This window comes from Salvelinus namaycush, chromosome 16 (genome assembly GCF_016432855.1).
Source record: "Salvelinus namaycush isolate Seneca chromosome 16, SaNama_1.0, whole genome shotgun sequence".
Taxonomy (NCBI): Eukaryota; Metazoa; Chordata; class Actinopteri; order Salmoniformes; family Salmonidae; genus Salvelinus; species Salvelinus namaycush.
The window spans coordinates 25,782,342-25,802,699 of NC_052322.1; the positions used below are offsets into that span (position 1 = coordinate 25,782,342).

Consider the following 20,358-nt stretch of genomic DNA (forward strand, 5'->3'; position numbering starts at 1 on the left):
GGAGGAGCACTGCCAGAGCCCTGCAAAATGACCTCCAGCAGGCCACAAATGTGCATGTGTCTGCTCAAACGGTCAGAAACAGACTCCATGAGGGTGGTATGAGGGCCCGACGTCCACAGGTGGGGGTTGTGCTTACAGCCCAACACCGTGCAGGACGTTTGGCATTTGCCAGAGAACACCAAGATTGGCAAATTCGCCACTGGCGCCCTGTGCTCTTCACAGATGAAAGCAGGTTCACACTGAGCACATGTGACAGACGTGACAGAGTCTGGAGACGCCGTGGAGAACGTTCTGCTGCCTGCAACATCCTCCAGCATGACCGGTTTGGCGGTGGGTCAGTCATGGTGTGGGGTGGCATTTCTTTGGGGGGCCGCACAGCCCTCCATGTGCTTGCCAGAGGTAGCCTGACTGCCATTAGGTACCGAGATGAGATCCTCAGACCCCTTGTGAGACCATATGCTGGTGCGGTTGGCCCTGGGTTCCTCCTAATGCTAGACCTCATGTGGCTGGAGTGTGTCAGCAGTTCCTGCAAGAGGAAGGCATTGATGCTATGGACTGGCCCGCCCGTTCCCCAGACCTGAATCCAATTGAGCACATCTGGGACATCATGTTTCGCTTCATCCACCAACGCCACGTTGCACCACAGACTGTCCAGGAGTTGGCGGATGCTTTAGTCCAGGTCTGGGAGGAGATCCCTCAGGAGACCATCCGCCACCTCATCAGGAGCATGCCCAGGCGTTGTAGGGAGGTCATACAGGCACGTGGAGGCCACACACACTACTGAGCCTCATTTTGACTTGTTTTAAGGACATTACATCAAAGTTGGATCAGCCTGTAGTGTTGTTTTCCACTTTAATTTTGAGTGTGACTCCAAATCCAGACCTCCATGGGTTGATAAATTTGATTTACATTGATCATTTTTGTGTGATTTTGTTGTCAGCACATTCAACTATGTAAAGAAAAAAGTATTTAATAAGAATATTTCATTCATTCAGATCTAGGATGTGTTATTTTAGTGTTCCCTTAATTTTTTTGAGCAGTGTATTTACGTATTTATTATGAATTGGTTGGTCATTATTATTATTATTATTATTATTAATAATTATTGGCCTATTTAAATAATTAAACCAGTTCTTTAAATAGCCTATGTAAAGTGCTTTGTTTAATTTTGTTAAGACATTTGTTAACTAAATGAAGCTCTGTCTAATTCTTTGCTTCATATTTAGTTTAAGGTTAAAAGTTGGTCTGTTGTAAAATAAATAGCATTAGCCTATTGATGTTATTTGTTGGGTAGAACATTTGTTGGTAATAGTTGCAATATAGGCTAGCCTGTTCAAATCAAAGGTTTCATTCTGTTGAGACATTTTCGTTAGCCAAATTAAGTTGCAGCTGTAATGGTGTTTGCTGCAATAATATAAATACCGGTAGGCCTACTACGCTACCTTCACTCAAACCATGAAAAAGGAAAAACCAAAGAGGGCAAGATGCAAAACGTAATTTAATGCTGCAATATAATAACCTCTTCGTATTTTCCCTATAAACAATTACTTCACTTTCTTTTGAAATTACCCTAATAAAGTCAAGCAACTTTTGTCTGATATAGCTACTGCAGGCCTATGAAGGCAGTGAGCACCGGCACTCCATCGAACTCCGACAGTTGAACTTGAGGTGAGGAAGAATGTTTTAGGCCTACCAGAGTTACTCCTTTAATCGAACAATATAAGGCTTGTCTTTATAAATCATATTCAGATAGAAAATTAACAAATTAGCCTCCTTCCGGACGTCAATATCTGTTTAGGAGTAGTAGCCTAGTATTGTTTTAAATCCATGTCGGTCGGGAACATGGCGCTGGCATATCTTTCTTTCTTTCTCTCGGTCTCTAGGCCTAAGCTCTTCTCCCTTAATATTTATATTTTAAATATTAATATCATACAGTGGACACCTAGGCCTATATGATTGCAATGGCCTGATGCATTTAGCGCTCAAATCTCCGACAGCTGAACCGCGAGGTAGACAGTTTAATACGTTTTAAAAAACAATAGGTTTTGAATATGCTACACATCGAATCGTTTTTGTTATTTGTTATATATAGGCAGTTTAAGAACACGCAACTGTGGATCATTTGGCCAATGTCGCTTGTTTATTGATGGTGCTGGCAGCGCCCAGGTTTCTTTCTACTCTCAGATCTGAACTAGCACGGGTCTACTTGGGAACGTTTCCCACTGTTTTTTGCAGAACGGGTCTGACTGTACTCGCGTCCATTTCGGGAACGTGTCTCAGTTTAAAAAATATATATATTTATGCATATCAGGTCGGGTGGGAAAGGCAACTTTTTGGACCCGTGAAGACCTCTAGCCCTTTACAATATAGTTCAGGCCCATTTCCTTTACTGCCTTTCTCTAGAAAGGTCAGCACATGTGTAAACTGACTCACAATCATAGGAAATGAATCCAAAGAATGTGATCAAGAGGTATCGGTGACCACCAGCTGATTCGTTTTTGAGGAGGAATAGGAACTGAAGAAGGGTAAAGGAATGTTCCTCTGAAAGTGAGAGAGTGGTTCGTCTTTGCTGTTGGACACAACAGGAAGCGCGAGGCTGACGCTGAGCTTCCTTCCTCCAGCAGCCAATCAAAGTATGCGAGGGAAGAGGGCCACAGATTGAGTCCAGGGAAAAATTAGGGGAGAGAGCTGAAATGTTGTTGACAAAGAACAGAACAGGGAGTAAGACTCTTGAGGAAAACCGGGTGCATTTCTCAAGTAAATAAAAGTCTGTCAACCTCTAAGAGTCAGACAGCTGAGAAACTGAAGTGAGAATGCCTCCTTTTTTTGCCCTTTGGGATCCCCTGGGATGTAGGCCCTGTTTGTCATTTGAGAGGCCCTGTGCCTAAAGAGCCTGGGCGTTTGTTTATAGTGAGTAACTGGCGGGTCCTGGTGGATTCTGGGAGTTGAGTGGGCTGGTTTGTCAGCCGGAGTTAAGATGGATGAGATGGAGACAGTGATAAATGCACGGACGAATGGATGGATGGATGAATAGGTACACAGCGGCCGGACAACAGAAAGCCCTCAAGCCCTTGAATAAAGTGGGGGTGCGCTAGAGGAGAGGTGCAAAACAAAAAGCCTAAGTCAAGTCCCGGGCTCTTTTGGTTTTAGAGCACAGGAGGGTCATGTCTGCCCCAGGGTAGTAGTAAAATTGTCTGACTACAGGGAGTTGATGGCCTACTAAAACAAACACAGGAGAGAAGTGAGGGAAGGAGCAAGAAAGGGGAAACCACAGCTTATTTCGCAGGGAGGGGGAGTACACAAAAAAAGGGTATAAAAATAAAGCTCCAGAAAAGCAACAATGTTGAGATCATTATCATGACTAATTGTAGATATCCAGGGAAAAGTCAGCATCCATCAGATTTTGCAGGTTTCGGCTATTTTGAAGCAGGTTTTAGTTGCAATGTTTGTAATATGTGGTAGTTTCATATACCTTGGTTGAATGCACTTATTTAAGTTGCTCTGGAAAAGAGCATCTGCTAAAATGCATTTTCTGCTCCCATTTTCCCATGTGATGTCACTAATACCATGTTTACATGTGCAGGACAACTTGTCATAGGTGTATTAGGGGGTGGTTGAGTAGAACAATGTGTGTATCTGACGGGGGAGGGGTAGTGGTAACCTGAAGCCATGGGGTCACAGATGGAGGAGTGGGGCAGAGAGAGTGGGGGGGGGGGGGGTGAAGGTGTGTAGGGACATTAGTCAAAAGGATAAGCTGACCGATGGAGCAGCTGTAAGGGAATTACATCTGTTTTACAATTCCACTTAGGCTTTCATCTGGTTGTCAACAAACACAATAAATTCCCTAATACCTTTTTCTTCACACTCCTCTTCCCTCGTGCTGCTCACAGAGGGGAAGTGACAGGGGAAGTGAGAGGAGTGCAAGCAGCAATGCATGCATTAAAACAACCATCACACAAACCAACAAAGAGGTCTAACACAAAATAGATGTCATGGTCTGATTAAATAATATTCTTCTTTCCTTTCTATTCATGTCCTGTCCTTCGACTACACTGCCCAACAACAGCCACCACAGTCATCTAGGACACACTTCCTTTGCCTTTCCTAAAAGTCAAGGCCAGACATCCAGGTGGCCACGCAAGATGGATTCCAACGTGTCTGCTTCCTGTTAAGAGGCCAAATTAATGAACCAATAAACAAAATGACTTATCAGTGGGCCGCAAAAACCAAAGGAGTGAAAGGGGGGGGATTGACTGCAGCGCAACAATGGAAAGCCCTGAGCCAACAGGTTGGAGAGTGGTTGAGGATTAGGTAGCGTCCGGTTTCCGTTGGAGCCCGTCCTGTCCGGTGGGGGGGGCGGAAAGTGCTGAGCTCACACACCGGCAGCACAATACACAAATCTCCACAGCCCAACCACGTTGTACAGGAATGCCATACAGAGGAAATATGCACCAAAAACATGCCACGGAATAGTTTTTCAGCAAAGTACCAACATAGGGGGAAATGGAGCTACATGCCACCTGGGAGTAATGGTATGTCTGGATACTGTTAGAATAAATGGCACAAATGTCTTTGTATGAGAACACTGAGACACCAAAGGTTTATTGCTCTGTGTTTTGTTCAAGTTACTCTGCTGTTGCACTGTCAGCCATACCAGAAAGTAGGAATCTCTTTGGCCTACATATGCCCAGAGAAGAGCCATCTTTGCTCATCCTCATGACTAGCCAATGCTATTATACCATATTAAGTGCTTCCTACGAGTTTCTAACCATAACCCTTATTTACTTATGAAATGTACGTCTCAGAAAAGCAATAGGATTTGACATACGACATTGCAACCACAACATACAGGCCTATTGAATGAATTCTAAAGCAAAAGGCTAAACTTGCTCCATCAATTTAAAAATCAGTAAAACATTTTGAAATGCACAATTTAGATAAATATTGGCCACTACTCAGTTTTATGTCATCTCTTATAGAATTCATTGAATTCTAATGGGCACAAAATTCAACATGATAGTGCATGACACTGTTGAGAGGCAATTTACTCAGTCCCTCCATTTTCTAGCCCACGCTCTGAACCTCCATGTGAGAGGTCAACATTAACTTGGCACAAGATCACAGAATCACATTAAAAGTAATCACAGCCAATCTCCCGAAACTTCACCATTCCCCATTTCCAATTTCCAAAGGGTAAGAAAGGCGCTTTTATATGAACATGCTGAAAGTGCAAAACTAGTCTGATAAGAAGATCCTTAATGATTTCTTGGACTATGAACACAATGTGATCATAGGCCTAGTAAATCCACAGTATCCATAATGATGAGTTAAGCTATGGATCGCAAGGAGGGACAAAGTGTACGTAACACTGTAGGCGTATGCACCCAATCTGATCAGGAACGAAATGTCACAACAAACCAGTCTCAGAGAGGTTCCCAGAGAGGTTTCCTTCCTTGGCTCCAGCAACAGAGACTGCACTGCTGATATTATGTTGCACCAAAATAACAATTGCGCTGGTCTTCTTCATAATGACTCTCCGGAGAGTAAACTGGGGTGAATCCTCTCGTTTTGTCACGTATTCACTGAATCGTCTGTCATATCAAGGCTGTAATCCCAATAAACATATTCTGAACATTAAAATATTTCAGTTCACATTTTAATCAGGATTATAGGTTTATGTTTCTTGGTCAATATGTGAAGAATGGCAACAGTTTTTGCTGCATGTAAGTGTATCCACCCAAAACTGTGGGATACATATAGGGAATACTGTTCAAATTTAGGGTGTGTTTATCGTTTTAAGAGACAGTTGTCAAATAAGCAAAAATACTTATTTATTTACTAGCATCCACAGAACAGAGCAAAGTCTAAATAATCAGTCACATATGGGTCGTGTGAAACGGGATGTTGCGATTCAAATAGTGTCACATTCAGGACCTACACACTGGCCAACCATAATAAAACCTTCATCATTCAGAGAGCAATAGAAAACCAAGAAGGAATGTGGTCATCTTGTAGCTGGTTACAATAAAAACTCAGTAATGATGTCGCTTATGATCATAAACTCATAGGAGAGTTTGAAAATGGAGATGTGAAAAGAGGGGGGGGGGGGTAGAGCCTGGGAGCAATAAAATATATGTAGACAGAGAGTGAATGAATGAGGGTGAAAGAAAAAAAAATAACAGAAGGAGCAAAATAAATAGGCAGGATTTTACATTACATTTAGAGCATTCATCTTAAGATGGCTAGGTGAGACTACCATATCACAGTCGTAGTAGTAAGTACATTTTTCCTCAATAAAGAAGTTATCAGCAAAGTCAGTGCTAGTAGGAACAGACAAGGGAATAAGAATGACTGAGACGTCTTATTTAAGATTATCAGGAAGACAAAGATGCAGGCAGTACCAGTAGTTACTGCACATAAAACACACACCCAAGTCATTTACTACCCACACAAATCACTCACCACATGGAAGGCACAGTCATTCAGCTTCAGTGTCACCGACAGTTTAACTTGACATCACTTTAGGGGGGAGGAAAACTAGGCCTAGATTACTGGAAAAGGGAACTCCTCCTTCGGGAGAAAATAACCTTACCAGAACTCATTTACTGGTTCTATCAGGATTTTTCCTACAGAAAGTATTCTAAAAAAAGAGCCCAACATTGACTGTGTGTAAACACGAGCATTTGGAAACTGAGTGTGCGTCCCAATTCACAATATAGTGCTCTACTTTTGACCATAGGGTGCAATTTGGAACACATATAGTTGGTCCTAAGTCATATTTGCCCAGCTCCGGGATGAGTGTGCACACGGCTTTACTGTGGGTGACATGGTGTGGGCATGGACAGCTCGACACAATCCAAGGAGCAGCTGGGCCAAATGTTTATCTTTCTGTGGTAACACAAGGTATGTGTACTTTTGTGCCAGCGAAGATTGTGTAAGGAAGGGCGTTCTTTTTAAAGGAGGAAAACTGTGTCAATGTCAACAGTGAGTCAACTGGAACACACAGCATGGGGGAAAAGGGGGAGAGGGTACGTGCATGCGCGCGTGTGTGTGTATGCATACGTAGGCATGCTTGCGTGTTTGTACTGCATGCATGGTTGTATCCATGATTTTTTCAACTCAAAATCCCAAGCTCATTCAACTTACTGTAGCTGTCTGTATTCAACCTCTCATGGAATGAATATATCCATCTGACTCTATCCACTCCCTTTCTCAATCCATCACTTCCATTCATTGTCCTGTAAGATGGAGTACACTTCAAATGGCATTCTATTCCCCATGTATAGGGCTGTGGTCAAAAGTTGTGCACTATATTAGATAAGGTGCCATTTGGGATGCATTGCAGGAGTCCTCCCTAAGGAATTCCTCAGACCTGCAGTAATCTGGGAGGTTCCTCAGTAAATGGAAGAGGAATGCAGTGGAGAAGAAGGGGAGGACAAGGGGAGCCAGTGCCTACAGCTCAACACTGCACCTCACTGTTCTACCTTTACATTCCATTCCTCACCTTTTTATCACAACCTTTCTCAGTCTCTGTGTGCGAGTGTTTCTCTGTCACCCACCCCACTATACTTTCATCTAAAACTATGTCCTGACGGAAATAAAATGACAGGAAATGTCCATTACCAATGGAGGGGAAGCTGAGAAAATGTGTGTGTGTGTGTGTTCCAAAATCAGTGGTGCAGTAACATGCCTAGTATTCAGGTGATGATAGTTTTGTGGTGCTCTCACAGAACAGCTCCTAACAGGCCTGAGCATGCCAACACTCTCTCACACACCCTGCTGCAGTACCACACAAAACCCTCAAATGTTGAAACCTCATCTCTCACAGCAGCTCTGAGATAGAGTGAAAAGCGGAATGTGAAGGAGAGAGTGAAGGACAGAGAGAGAGAGAGCATGCCCAATGGCTTAAGCAATGCATATTTATCTGATGCATGTAACCAACAAAGTCAGAGACAACCAGAGGGGGTAGTTTTCCCTCCTCCCCTGCCACCTAGTAGTAAAGTAAAGTAAATTCATCACCAGTATAGTCTCCGAGTTTGACTTGTGAACCTCCCATCTTTGATCAACATCTGTCATTTTGTCAGGACTCAGAAGAATGTAGACTAGAGGGCCTCTGATGAGGACTTGAATGCAACATGGTTGCAATGGAACTACAAAGCCCAGGGGTTGAGTGACGGTAAGACTACCTATGAGTATCTTAGAAAAGAGAATGAATGACAAATTAGTAGGAAACTAGCTTACGAGGGCCAGAGGTCCTGATAAGCATGGCTCCTACCAAAACTGGGCACCTCACAAACCTGTTTCAGTTAAGAGGAACATTTCTGACTTAAAAGTATAATATAAAGTACTTTTATCTTGATACATTTGATATCACATCACATGCATGGCCTAAGAGTAGCTGAATTTTGTTACAATGTTTCTACATTGTAGTTTGGGTTCAAGGTCAGAGATAATGTAGTGACATGCATGTTTTATAACACAAATGGTAAACACCTTCTGCTAAATATCTCTATGCAGACTCACGTCAGCTCACACACGCACGGGCAAACACAGCATTAGAGTCCATGATGCTAGAGGCCAGCTCTCAGAATGCCCAGCTGTCAGTGAGCCAAGAGAACACAGGAACATTATACCTTACCTCGACATGTGTCGTTGAAGGCCTCGTAGCCGGGCATGCATTGGCACTGTCCAACAGGCACCACCCACTCTCCGTCCATCGTGCAGTAGATGCGGGGCGACTCCTCACTCACTGCGTTCTCCACGCAGGCCCCCGCCACTTCCCTCAGGGCCTGGTTCACCCCCCCACCCGCCACTGTCTCAGGGAAGGCTGCCAAGCTCTTGACGGTGGCCGGGCAGGTCTTGTAGTAAACCCTGACAGAGAGCAGCGCCATGCAGGCCCCAATGTCCTGGAAGGCCAGGTAGAAGCCTTTCCTGCTGAGGCTCTCCACCACCCGCGTCTCTGTGTTGATGCGCAGCTCATTGCGGCTGGTGATCTCGTCCGGCGCGATGGTGGCCACCTTCTTGAACTGGCCCTTGCGGAAGCTGGTGCCGATGTCGGCGTCCGACTCAGAGGAGAACAGGTTGAAGGTCTCCTTGCAGGTGAGCGACGAGCCATCAAATGAGTTGCAGTCACGCACAATGAACTGCAGCTCCACGAAGACGCGAGAGGCCGACGGGCGGCGCTGGATGAAGGTGGTGCGCAACCAGTTGTCCTGCTCATGCTCGCCCACATTACACACAGAGTAGGTGTACAACTGGGAGCCATTCAGACTCCTCTGGACCACCTCCCACTGAAACACACAGACAGACCATCAGGACTCCAGTCACATACTGACTCCGGGGATACATGACTAATAGTGGGATGGAACAAAGTTAAAATGTTCAATGCTTATGGGGGGTGCCCAACTGCCCATGTTGACATCTGAAATGCTAATGGTGTGCCTTAATTTGTTAAATGAGTTCCCGGACCCCCGGCACTCCTGTAATTTGAACCCTGGAGACAAAGGGAAAGCGTGAGAGAGAGCGAGGGAGACCCCAAAGGAACATATTAAGACATAAAAGTGGCGAGAAAAGACGAGGCCTTAGCAAAGGGTTGAAGCCAGCTGATTTTGACAATGCCATTGAAATAACACTGAGGTCTGTCAACAATGTCTGTCAACATCTTATGCAACATATGTTGATCCATGCAGCCAACTCTTGCTGCCACAGAAGTTAGACATTTTAGTGAGAAGTCTTCAATGTTCAGCTTAATAGTAGCTGCTGAAATACATGTGTCCACACAGGGGTTCTCTCTGCATGTTACCACTGCTATTAATTAAAGGAATGTGCTTTGTTGGCTGACTGTGTGGCATCACATGAACGGGGGCATGCAACAGGAGAGAGAGCGCCTCCATAACACTACTGAACAAGGGAGAGTCAAACGTGAATGACCACTCAAATGTAAATTAAACAAAATTGGACCCAAGCACACATACTACACAAAAGCACACGATAGCAAAAAACAATAATCTGTTGTGTTTTACTGTGACGAAAGACAACACATTTTCTCCTTATGAGAAAAAGATAGCCAACTTAACTCACTACATCTACATTTCCCAAAAAGCACTATATGCTCCAAACTTTAGGTCAATTGCACCCTTACATACACTTCTGAAATGAGGGACTTAAAACCACATGAAGCCACAAGTATTCTCTACCACACTTGCTATAGCTACCATTCTCTCCCTTGGAATAGTCCTGACATGCTGCCATCTAAAACCCAACCCCCACTAGAATAATGTGACCCTTTCACATATTCAACTTGAACGTTACACTTTTAGTAATGTTTATACATGAGCACCAAGTTATAGCACCCAGAAAAGTAGATACTGGTGTAACCGATGTGAAATGGCTAGCTAGTTAGCGGTGGTGCGCGCTAATAGCGTTTCAATCGGTGACGTCACTCGCTTTGAGACCTTGAAGTAGTGGTTCCCCTTGCTCTGCAAGAGCCGCGGCTTTTGTGGAGCGATGGGTAACGATGCTTCGTGGGTGACTGTTGTTGATGTGTGCAGAGGGTCCCTGGTTCGCGCCCGGGTCGGGGCAAGGGGACGGACTAAAGTTAAACTGTTACACTGGCAAATAAGAGTTGTTAAAGTTGTGTGAAGGTAAGAAAGTCAGACATGGCATACTATGTGCTACCCCATCCATACTTCCCCAAAGAGAAGAGTACAGAGACAGGGCAATGGAAAGAATGGATGGATACTGACCCCTTGCTTGGATCCTTGTTCATAGGGCCAGGTCAGCCAGCCTAGCTCACTCCCTGATGCCCTCATATCCAACAGCACCTCTGCAGAGGGGAAAAGTAAAATTCAATCAAATAGGTCTTAACCTACTAAAATGTGATTGACTTACCACAGAAAGCTGGGACATGTACATTTTGAAGTTAATTTGCTTCTTTCTATTAGGTATTATCATTTGAACTCTAATATCTTACCCCAAGAATAGTAATTGTCTAAATCCCCTACACTTCAAGTGAGGCTCAAACATAGGCCTATGTTAGTGACTTATACAATTAAAAAGGAAGCTTAGGGTGTAATCATTAACTTGAGATGGAATATCCTAACTTTCTCATCATTCAACTTTGCTGCGCAATAAGTGGTACCAGGCATGAATGTTCAGCCCAACCACGCAGATAATTATTCATTTTATATTGTTATATTTAATATGTTCACAATATCTTACTGCAATCATATTGCTCTAGAGACAATATAAAAGTTCAAAATTCCAACAGGTAGTGGCACTCTATAATGTAGCAAGACTGCTCTCAACACACCCTCATCTTGATAAAGAGATCAGCATAGATACTGAATCGAATGCGGGCGAAACTTGAACATCTAAAAAAGTATAAAGGATTGCATTATAAACAGTTTCTGGTCAAAATCAACAAACTTAAAAACTTCTACAAGTTGCGACATTGTATCAATAGCCCATGTTCTTGCCCTGTGCTTTAAACATCCACTTCTTCGTGGTCCCACAACCTGAACAGAGCAGGATATACTTCTTGCAACAGAAACATTTTGATTTCAAATAGTTACCAAAGTTTGAAAAGTAGTCAAGACTTTCGCTTACCTTCTTTAGTTTGCAGTGTAATAAATATACCGTTAATTAATACATAGGAAAACAACAAGCGCTTAATTCCACGGGAATCCATTTGAGAATGTTTTCTTCTTATTTCTAGGCTTGGTTGGGACATTTCCACCCTCTCATCAGTTGCTCAACTAAACCGTGAGCTCGCGAAAGCCTCATTCACGAATGAGGACGTCACCAACTCCGCCTGTTGGAATGTCATCAATTCCATAAAGGAGGGTGTGTGGCAAATTGGCATTATGGTTTTGATGGCCTCAGCCATTTACCTTAGCGACAAGCAAAGCAGATATCAATACAATGTTGGCCTATTTACCTTTTTATGATTCTTTTTTTGTGTACAAAAATAAGAAGAGAGAATTCTGCATGAAACTCATGATACAAGTTTATCAATCACATTATTATCATATTCATATAATCTAGAATCTGAAGCAAAGACAACTCAATCCATAGTCAAGATAAATAAAATTACAAATAATTGTACTAATTGGCTTTAGAATTTGAAATACCATACTCTTGATGAATATAAGTGAAGTGAAACATCTGTATTTTCAATGGGAAAGATAGAGAGGTGGGAGAATGGGGAGTGGGAGGGTGTGCTGGTATGAGTATGAACATAGGGAATTAAATAATCCATCACCTAGGAACTCTTTCGCAAATTAATTTGGGAGTCAACCTCTGTCTACCTTCATTATTTGTTGTACAGTGTAACTCTGTGATTTATGAATGCTTATCTGTATCTTGTAGTTTTCACTAAAAACCTCCTGAATATTTTATCAACCTGTTAGATTTTCTTGGTAAATGTTTACCATTGATTGCGCTGTCTTCACAAGAAATTATTACAATACAGTATGACATTTATTTTGCATGGGTCATACCTGTGGGCCCAACTCTGTGGGGAAAGATTAGGCTTCTCTCTGTTTCCCCGGCAGACGGGCCCCAGCCTTGTGCGAATCCTCCCTCCCCATCCGACCTCCCCTTACCCCGGGGCTCTGGTTTCATAAAGCACCTCTCACACCAGGGAGAATGCCTGGAGCCTTATGAAATGCCACATAAGAGTGATTCCTCATGAAACCCAGACAAAAAAGACAATGGTTTTGGGAATTCTCACAAAATGTAATCCATGGAATAGTCCTTTGCAGGAAGGGTTGTTGGCATATATTTGACATTTGTATCTAAAAGCATAATTAGAAAGAATTGATCAAAGTTGGCTTATTTATGCCATCTGTAGATTTTTTTATTTAACCTTTATTTAACTAGGCGAGTCAGTTAAGGACAAATTCTTATTTACAATGACGGCCTAGGAACAGTGGGTTAACTGCCTTGTTCAGGGGCAGATTTACAATGACGGCCTAGGAACAGTGGGTTCAGTTAACTGCCTTGTTCAGGGGCAGATTTACAATGACGGCCTAGGAACAGTGGGTTTGGTTAACTGCCTTGTTCAGGGGCAGAACGGCAGATTTTTACCTTGTCAGCTCGGAGATTCGATGCTACAAATCTGTAGGGTATTGGGGGGTAATCAGACTAACAGATAAGGCTCTCACATATGCTCCCTTGGTCGGCCCACACTTTCTCCTGCTGCTGCTGTGTGTTGTTGGGGCTGGGTAACAATGGGCCTGCTGTCCCCCAGTGAAGGGGGTTCAAGGGGGCTGACTTGGTTGGGAGAGCTGCCAAGCACAGGTGTAGTAACTCAACTCAGCATCATCAGAGTGAGGGGGACAGCAGGCCCATTGTTACCCAGCCCCAACAACACACAGCAGCAACAGCAGAAAGTGTGGACCGACCAAGAGAGCATGTGTGAGAGCCTCATCTGTTAGTTTGATTACCCCCCAATACCCTACAAATGATTCCAAACACATGACACTGTTGATTTGTGGCTATGTTATACCTGTTTTTGGCTCTGTATACGACACTGTTCCCCACTTCCTGTCAGACTTACAGCTATTCGGTTCCTAAGTAGTCAAGATATTTTTTTCAATACAATGATAGCAAAGTGCAAAGTGCTGAGCAAACTATCTGTGGGGTAGCTAAAGGCTGACAGGGTGAGTCTTGATTGAACACTATCATCCCAGTAATATACTATACACTATTCAGAAAGATCCCACATGAAGAAATACTACAGTGTACTGTATACTATGGTCGGAATACTGTAGTATTCACTGCAGTGTTGTTGCTGAATTTACTGTAGTAGTCACTGTAGTATAATGTGGTATTTACAGAAATACTAAAAAATAATACAATACTACAAATGTTCCATAACCTGTAGGTAGGTAGGTAAGTAGGTAGATAGGTAAGTAAGTAGGTCTGGGTTCTGAAAAGGGAGTGCAAAGCTTCTGCTCTTTTCTATAACCACAGGGAACACAATATATGGTCTATACTTGGCGTGTAGGTTTCTAACTTATGGGTGGCACAACTTGGGATATGGAAGGGGAATGGGCAGGGTTTATGCAAATTACATACTGTAGTATTTACTAGAGTAAAGATAAATGTGTTTTTGCAGTGCTGTTAAAAAAAAGTATACTATATAGTATTCTACAGTATACTACACAATTCTATACTGGGGGGGGGGGGGGGGGGGGTATGGAGTAGGGTCAAGTTCCTTGAAGAGACTGATCTAAGGTCAGTTTTGCGTTATGAAAGTCTGGGACCGGAAAACACTCATGCTCTGAATAGAGAGGAAAGGATGGCAATCCATATGTCAACAAACCCAATACAAAGCAATCATTATTATATTGAAACACACTGAGTGTACAAAACATTGTGCTCTTTCCATGACATAGACTGACCAGGTTAATTCAGGTAGGCAAGCTATGATCCCTTAATCTGTGTAGATGAAGGGGGACGAGGCGGGTTAAAGAAGGATTTTGAAGCCTTGTGACAATTGAGACATGGATTGTGTGTGTGCCATTCAGAGGGTAAATGGGCAAGACAAAATATTTATGTGAATGGGGTATGGTAGTAGCTGCCAGGTTTGTGTCAAGAACTGCAACGCTGCTGGGCTTTTCATGCTCAAGAGTTTCCCATATATATCAAGAATGGTCCAACACTAAAAGCACATACAGCCTTCTTGGCACAATGGTGGGAAACATTGGAGTCAACATGGGCCAGCATCCCTGTCGAACGCTTTCAACACCTTGTAGAGTCCATGCCCTGACAAATTTAAGCTGTTCTGAGTGCAAAAGGGTGTGAAACTTTGTACACTAAGTGTATCTCCACACCTGTAACAAGGAGCTCTCTCTCATATTCAAAGTTCTCTAACCTTGTGCGAGAATCTGAGAATCATGACACAACAACAAAGTTATTCAGAAATCTCATCTAAATGAACTCTTTGGAAATTACAGATCATCCATCCCCCTGGGCTGAAGTGAATAGGCGCTATATATTAATTCAGTCATTATCACAACATTCCGATGCCCTGAGCTGGAACACACTCATATTCGTTGCCTCCCTTTTTATTGGAGACACAGGTCACGCTAGAGAGGGCTAGTGAGAGCAGATGTTGTATTTGCTCACCCAAGTAGAATGAGCTGATCCTGAGGCCATGCGTACCTCCTCGATATCAAATGACACTACTGGGGTCAGAATACATTCAAGACAATGCCTTGAAGGAAGTGCACTGGAGAAAGCGCATCCAGAATGTGTGAGATGGACCCCTGAGAGCTTAGGGCGGAAGAGAGTCTGGAGGGCATGAGGGGTACCCATTGATAGCCACCTGTTGATTCTGTTCCAAATGACCTAAACTTTTTTAGATTACTCGATCAGGTGTATGTGTGTGTTTGTTTGTGTGTGTGCGTGTGTGTGTGTGTGTGTGTGTGTGTGTGTGTGTGTGTGTGTGTGTGTGTGTGTGTGTGTGTGTGTGTGTGTGTGTGTGTGTGTGTGTGTGTGTGTGTGTGTGTGTGTGTGTGTGTGTGTGTTTGTGTCTGTGTGTCTGTGTGTCTGTGTGTCTGTGTGACAGAGAGAGAAATAGAGAGGGAGAGAGAGAGAGAGCGAGAGAGAGCAAGAGAGAGGGAAAGAGGAAGAGAAAGATAAACATAAAGAAATAATTAAAAGAAAGTGAGAAAAGGAAAGAGAGAGAGCGATGTAGTAGAGAAGTGCCAGGTTCTTCAGGGGGTTTCCAGGCAAAATGGTTGACGATGCTGATCAGTGATGTCATGCTGTTAGGCAGCACCTGTTCTTGTAGTTGCCCCTGCAAACCTATGGTGGTCTGTGGTTTGCTGAGGTAGGCATGTGAAGCATGTCTGACCCTCCTCCATATGTTACCGGCCCCCACTTCCTGGCAAAGAAGGGGGTTGTGTCAATGAAAGTGTTAGGACAACTATATAAAGTGTTTGTGTATGCGTATGCCTGTGTGTGTGTGTGCGTGCGTGCGTGCGTGCGTGCGTGCGTGCGTGCGTGCGTGCGTGCGTGCGTGCGTGCGTGCGTGCGTGCGTATACATGCAAGACTGTTACCAAAAGTAAGAATTTCACAGTGTTGATAGTTGTTGTTGTGTAGGAGTGTGGTACTTTTGCTCACTAGCAATTTGCCTTAAGTAGACAAGTAGAAGCAGGGTTGGTGAAAAGGTAGCTTCATAAATCAGGCTTACATTGTTACTTGGAAAGATTATTAAACAATCACTGCTCAGAGGGAAAATATTTAAGAGCCTTTTTGATTGAGATAAGTGGTGTTCTTATACAGTAGGCCTTTCAACCACGTCATCTAATCATCTCATCATAACAAAGGCTTGTGTACTGTACTGTATATAATAGTTGCAGTGCCAAATAAGGCTATAGTTACCCAGGAGGATGTAGGGAGTGTGTGTGGCTAGAACCTGCATATGAGGAGATATCAATTAGTGTCCCTGTTTACAGACACACGGGTGGTGCCATACAGCTGTCATCTTCTTGGTCACCAGGGGAGGTGGTTTTAAAGCAGTGATGTTTCCATAGTCTTAACACACCAGGAAACACACACACATACACATACACACACCAACACACACACATGCACAGACACATGCACAAAACCACAAACACACACACACACATTCACTTTCTCATGCTGCTCTGCGGGTGAAAACAGAGAGTAGATTTCAACAATTAGGTGACCAAATACAGCCGTAACCTCCATTGAGGCAAGTGTGGGAGAAAGGGGAGCAAGCATACAAACAGGTGTTGCCCAGCCATGTGAGTGCTAAGCTAAGGGTCAATGGGACTTAGATAGTTATACAGTGCTGGGGGAACAAAGTAGTGTGAATGACAGCTGCCTGTGGAATGGCAGCTCATATCAACGCTTGTCACTCCTCCAGCATGTCTCAGAAAGCTTGTTCCTGCTTGTCTGCTCTCTTTCAACAGCTCCCAGTTCCAAACCACAGAGAAACCTATATTTTCTCCAGGACAAGACAGAATTCTGAAAGTCTGTGAAACGGTTGGCATGTAAAGTGTGTCCTTCTGAGACGGCAGTGATTCAGTGAAAGCACGTGAAGAGAAACAGTTATGTAACACATGTGACTGTTGGATTAAGCAAGCATGGAGTCCAAAGATCTTAGTCGGGACACTGTGCCCCAGTGCTTTTTACAAGGCGTAAATCACATATTAATGTAAAAATCTGACAACAATACCAGACAATAAACCAGAACATGATAATTGTCTCAACCACCGTCAAACCACAGTGTACTTACTGCACATCAGAATGGGAGTGGTTTGAGGGATAGAATTGGTTTTGTGAAATAACATCAATAATATTTCATGATTACATCTACAGTTATGCAAGTTAGCCCTGGCGATATGTGGGAGTTTTTTTGTATCGTCCCCAATGCTAATTCAATAAATACCTGACGTTCTACAGTCAATTCCTTGCATCTTGTGATGTTGATATCAAAACTCACTTGACCTTTTAATGTGAGAAGAAAATCAAACTGTGCAAATTGTGTTTGATGCCACAGTGGTCACCACGCATTGCGACGCTGTCACGCCCTGACCTTAGAGAGCCTTTTTATGTCTCTATTTGGTTTGGTCAGGGTGTGATTTGGGGTGGGCATTCTATGTTTTGTTTTCTATGATTTTGTGTTTCTATGTTTTGGCCGGGTATGGTTCTCAATCAGAAACAGCTGTCTATCGTTGTCTCTGATTGGGAACTATACTTAGGTAGCCCTTTTTCCCTCCTTTCGTTGTGGGTAGTTGTCTTTGTTTGTGGCACGATAGCCCTTAAGCTTCACGGTCATTTTGTATTATTTTTGTCGGCGTTATTCAAATAAAAAGGAATATGTACGCTCACCACGCTGCGCTTTGGTCCACTTCCTTTGACGGCCATGACAGACGCAGGCAGGAAAAGGGAACTTTTCAACCAGCATATCTGCAAAGTGGACCTAACAAACAAATACTGATGGCCTGAATAGTCCAGTAAATGTTTCTGTCCCTTCCTAACCCCTTCACTACTACCCACCGCCACCCCACCATTTTTCTGAAGAGCCCTGCACAAAACCTTAATTGGGGAATTTCAATTCTCCCACCCCCTCAAAAGTGCCATCTTCCTACATATCTGTTATTTTTGTCATCCACTTTACCTCATCCGGAAAGAATCCTTTACTTTGATCTTTATCATCCATCATCAGTGAGTATTTTGATAGATATGGATAGATAGAGAATTGCATAAGTCCATTAACCCTCTGCTTTACTGTAGATACAGCATCATCGGCCTAATAGCCCTCTCACTATCCACTCAAATACTGTGTTTCCTTGCCATAGACACTGACTTACAAGGAAGTTGAAAAGGCAGTTAAAGTCCTGAGTTACAAAATGAAAAAGGTGATGCAAATCCTGCTTCACCTCCTACCTATAGTAAGAACCCAAAAGATAACACTCTCTCACACGCACTGTCACTGTCACTGGCATATTGAGTTTCAATTCTGGAGTGGCTATAGCCAAAAGAGAAGGGGCACAGAATTTTTTAATTCCATAGAATTGATAAACCACAAATACACTATTTTATTTACAACAAAAAAAAGTGAAACTGGTGCAAAACAAGATCACTTCCCCAAGTTCCCCCAAAGCCACATCCCATTTCATCCCCTCCACAGCAACACAGGAGGAGGAAAACAAGAACCTAAGAGGGGTGATGAAAAATCATATAATTCAGATAAATCTGCTTATTACTTGTATTTCAGGGGCATATTCATGTCAATCAAGTGTCTCAGAATTGGAGTGCTGATCTAGGATTAGTTTAGCCTTTTAGATTACAATGAAAACGTTACATGGACATGGGGGAACTGATCCTAAATTAGCCCTCCTACTCCCCCCTATTGCTCTCCAGCCAGGGGCGCTGCACTGCCTCTCAACATGTGTGTGTGTGTGTGTGTGTGTGTGTGTGTGTGTGTGTGTGTGTGTGTACACCGACTGTCCAAAATATTAGGAACACCTTCCTAATATTGAGTTGGACCCCCTTTTGCCCTCAGAACAGCCTCAATTCGTCAGGGTATGGACTCTACAAGGTGTCGAAAGCGATCCACAGGGATGTTGGCCCATGTTCACTACAATGCTTCCCACAGTTATGTCAAGTTGGCTGGATGTCCTTTGGGTGGTGGACCATTCTTGATACACATGGGAAACTGTTGACCGTCTCCGCCCCTTCATTTACACTGATTGAAGTGGATTTAACAAATAACATCAATAAGGGATCACAACTTGTAGTGTATTTTCCGTGTTGACTCTACGTCATAATACATTGACAAATTACGTTGAAATAATGTTGATTCAACCAGTGTGAAGTATCTATTCTACTCTGAGATGCTTGATACATATGGCCCAAAATCCAATTTCAGCCTGGGATGAGAGGAGCTGATGTAGCCGGATGGTGACACATTTAATGTATTCATGGTGACTCTGAGTCATCTGGTTAAGACCCATACCTGGAGCTCTCCCTCCCTGTCCCCACCTAGGAGTCTACTTTACAACATGTACTGTCACCCCTTAGAGCTATTTGATCCATTTCATGATTCCTCCTGTGGCATTGTATTCGATATTCAATCAATCAATCAAATGTATTTAAAAAGCCCTTTTTACATCAACCGATGTCACAAAGTGCTGTATAGAAACCCAGCCTAAAACCCCAAACAGCAAGCAATGCAGATGTAGAAGCACGGTGGCTAGGAAAAACTCCCTTGAAAGGCCGGAACCTAGGAAGAAACCTAGAGAGGAACCATGCTATGAGGGGTGGCCAGTCCTCTTCTGGCTGTGCCGGGTGGAGATTATAACAGAACATGGCCAAGATGTTCAAACGTACATAGATGACCAGCAGGGTCAGATAATAATAATCACAGTGGTTGTAGAGGGTGCAACAGGTCAGCACCTTAGGTGTAAATGTCAGTTGGCTTTTCATAGCCGATCATTCAGAGTTAGAGACAGCAGGTGTGGTAGAGAGAGAGTCCAAAACAGCAGGTCCAGTTCAAGGTAGCACGTCCAGTGAACAGGTCAGGATTCCATAGCCGCAGGCAGAACAGTTGAAACTGGAGCAGCAGCATGACCAAGTGGACTGGGGACAGCAAGGAGTCATCAGGCCAGGTAGTCCTGAGGCATGATCCTAGGGCTCAGGTCCTCCGAGAGAAGAGAGAGAGAAAGAGAGAGAGAAAGAGAGAAAGAGAGAGAGAGAATTAGAGGGAGCATGCTTAAATTCACACAGGACACCGAATAAGACAGGAGAAATACTCCAGATATAACAGACTGACGCTAGCCCCCCGACACATAAACTATTGCAGCATAATC

At 43.5% G+C, this 20,358-nt stretch overlaps 1 protein-coding gene across 1 annotated transcript in view; it reads right to left on the reverse strand.

Annotated features, from left to right (window-relative positions):
* epha2b (eph receptor A2 b) overlaps positions 1-10,914 on the reverse strand; it is a 32,397-nt gene extending 21,483 nt beyond the window's left edge. Inside the window, exons 1-2 of the mRNA XM_039011500.1 lie at positions 10,891-10,914; positions 8,639-9,290 (exon numbers count right to left, since the gene is read on the reverse strand). Of these exons, the coding sequence (XP_038867428.1) occupies positions 8,639-9,290; positions 10,891-10,914 (676 nt within the window). The remainder of the gene's footprint in view (positions 1-8,638; positions 9,291-10,890) is intronic.
* Positions 10,915-20,358: the final 9,444 nt, after the last annotated feature.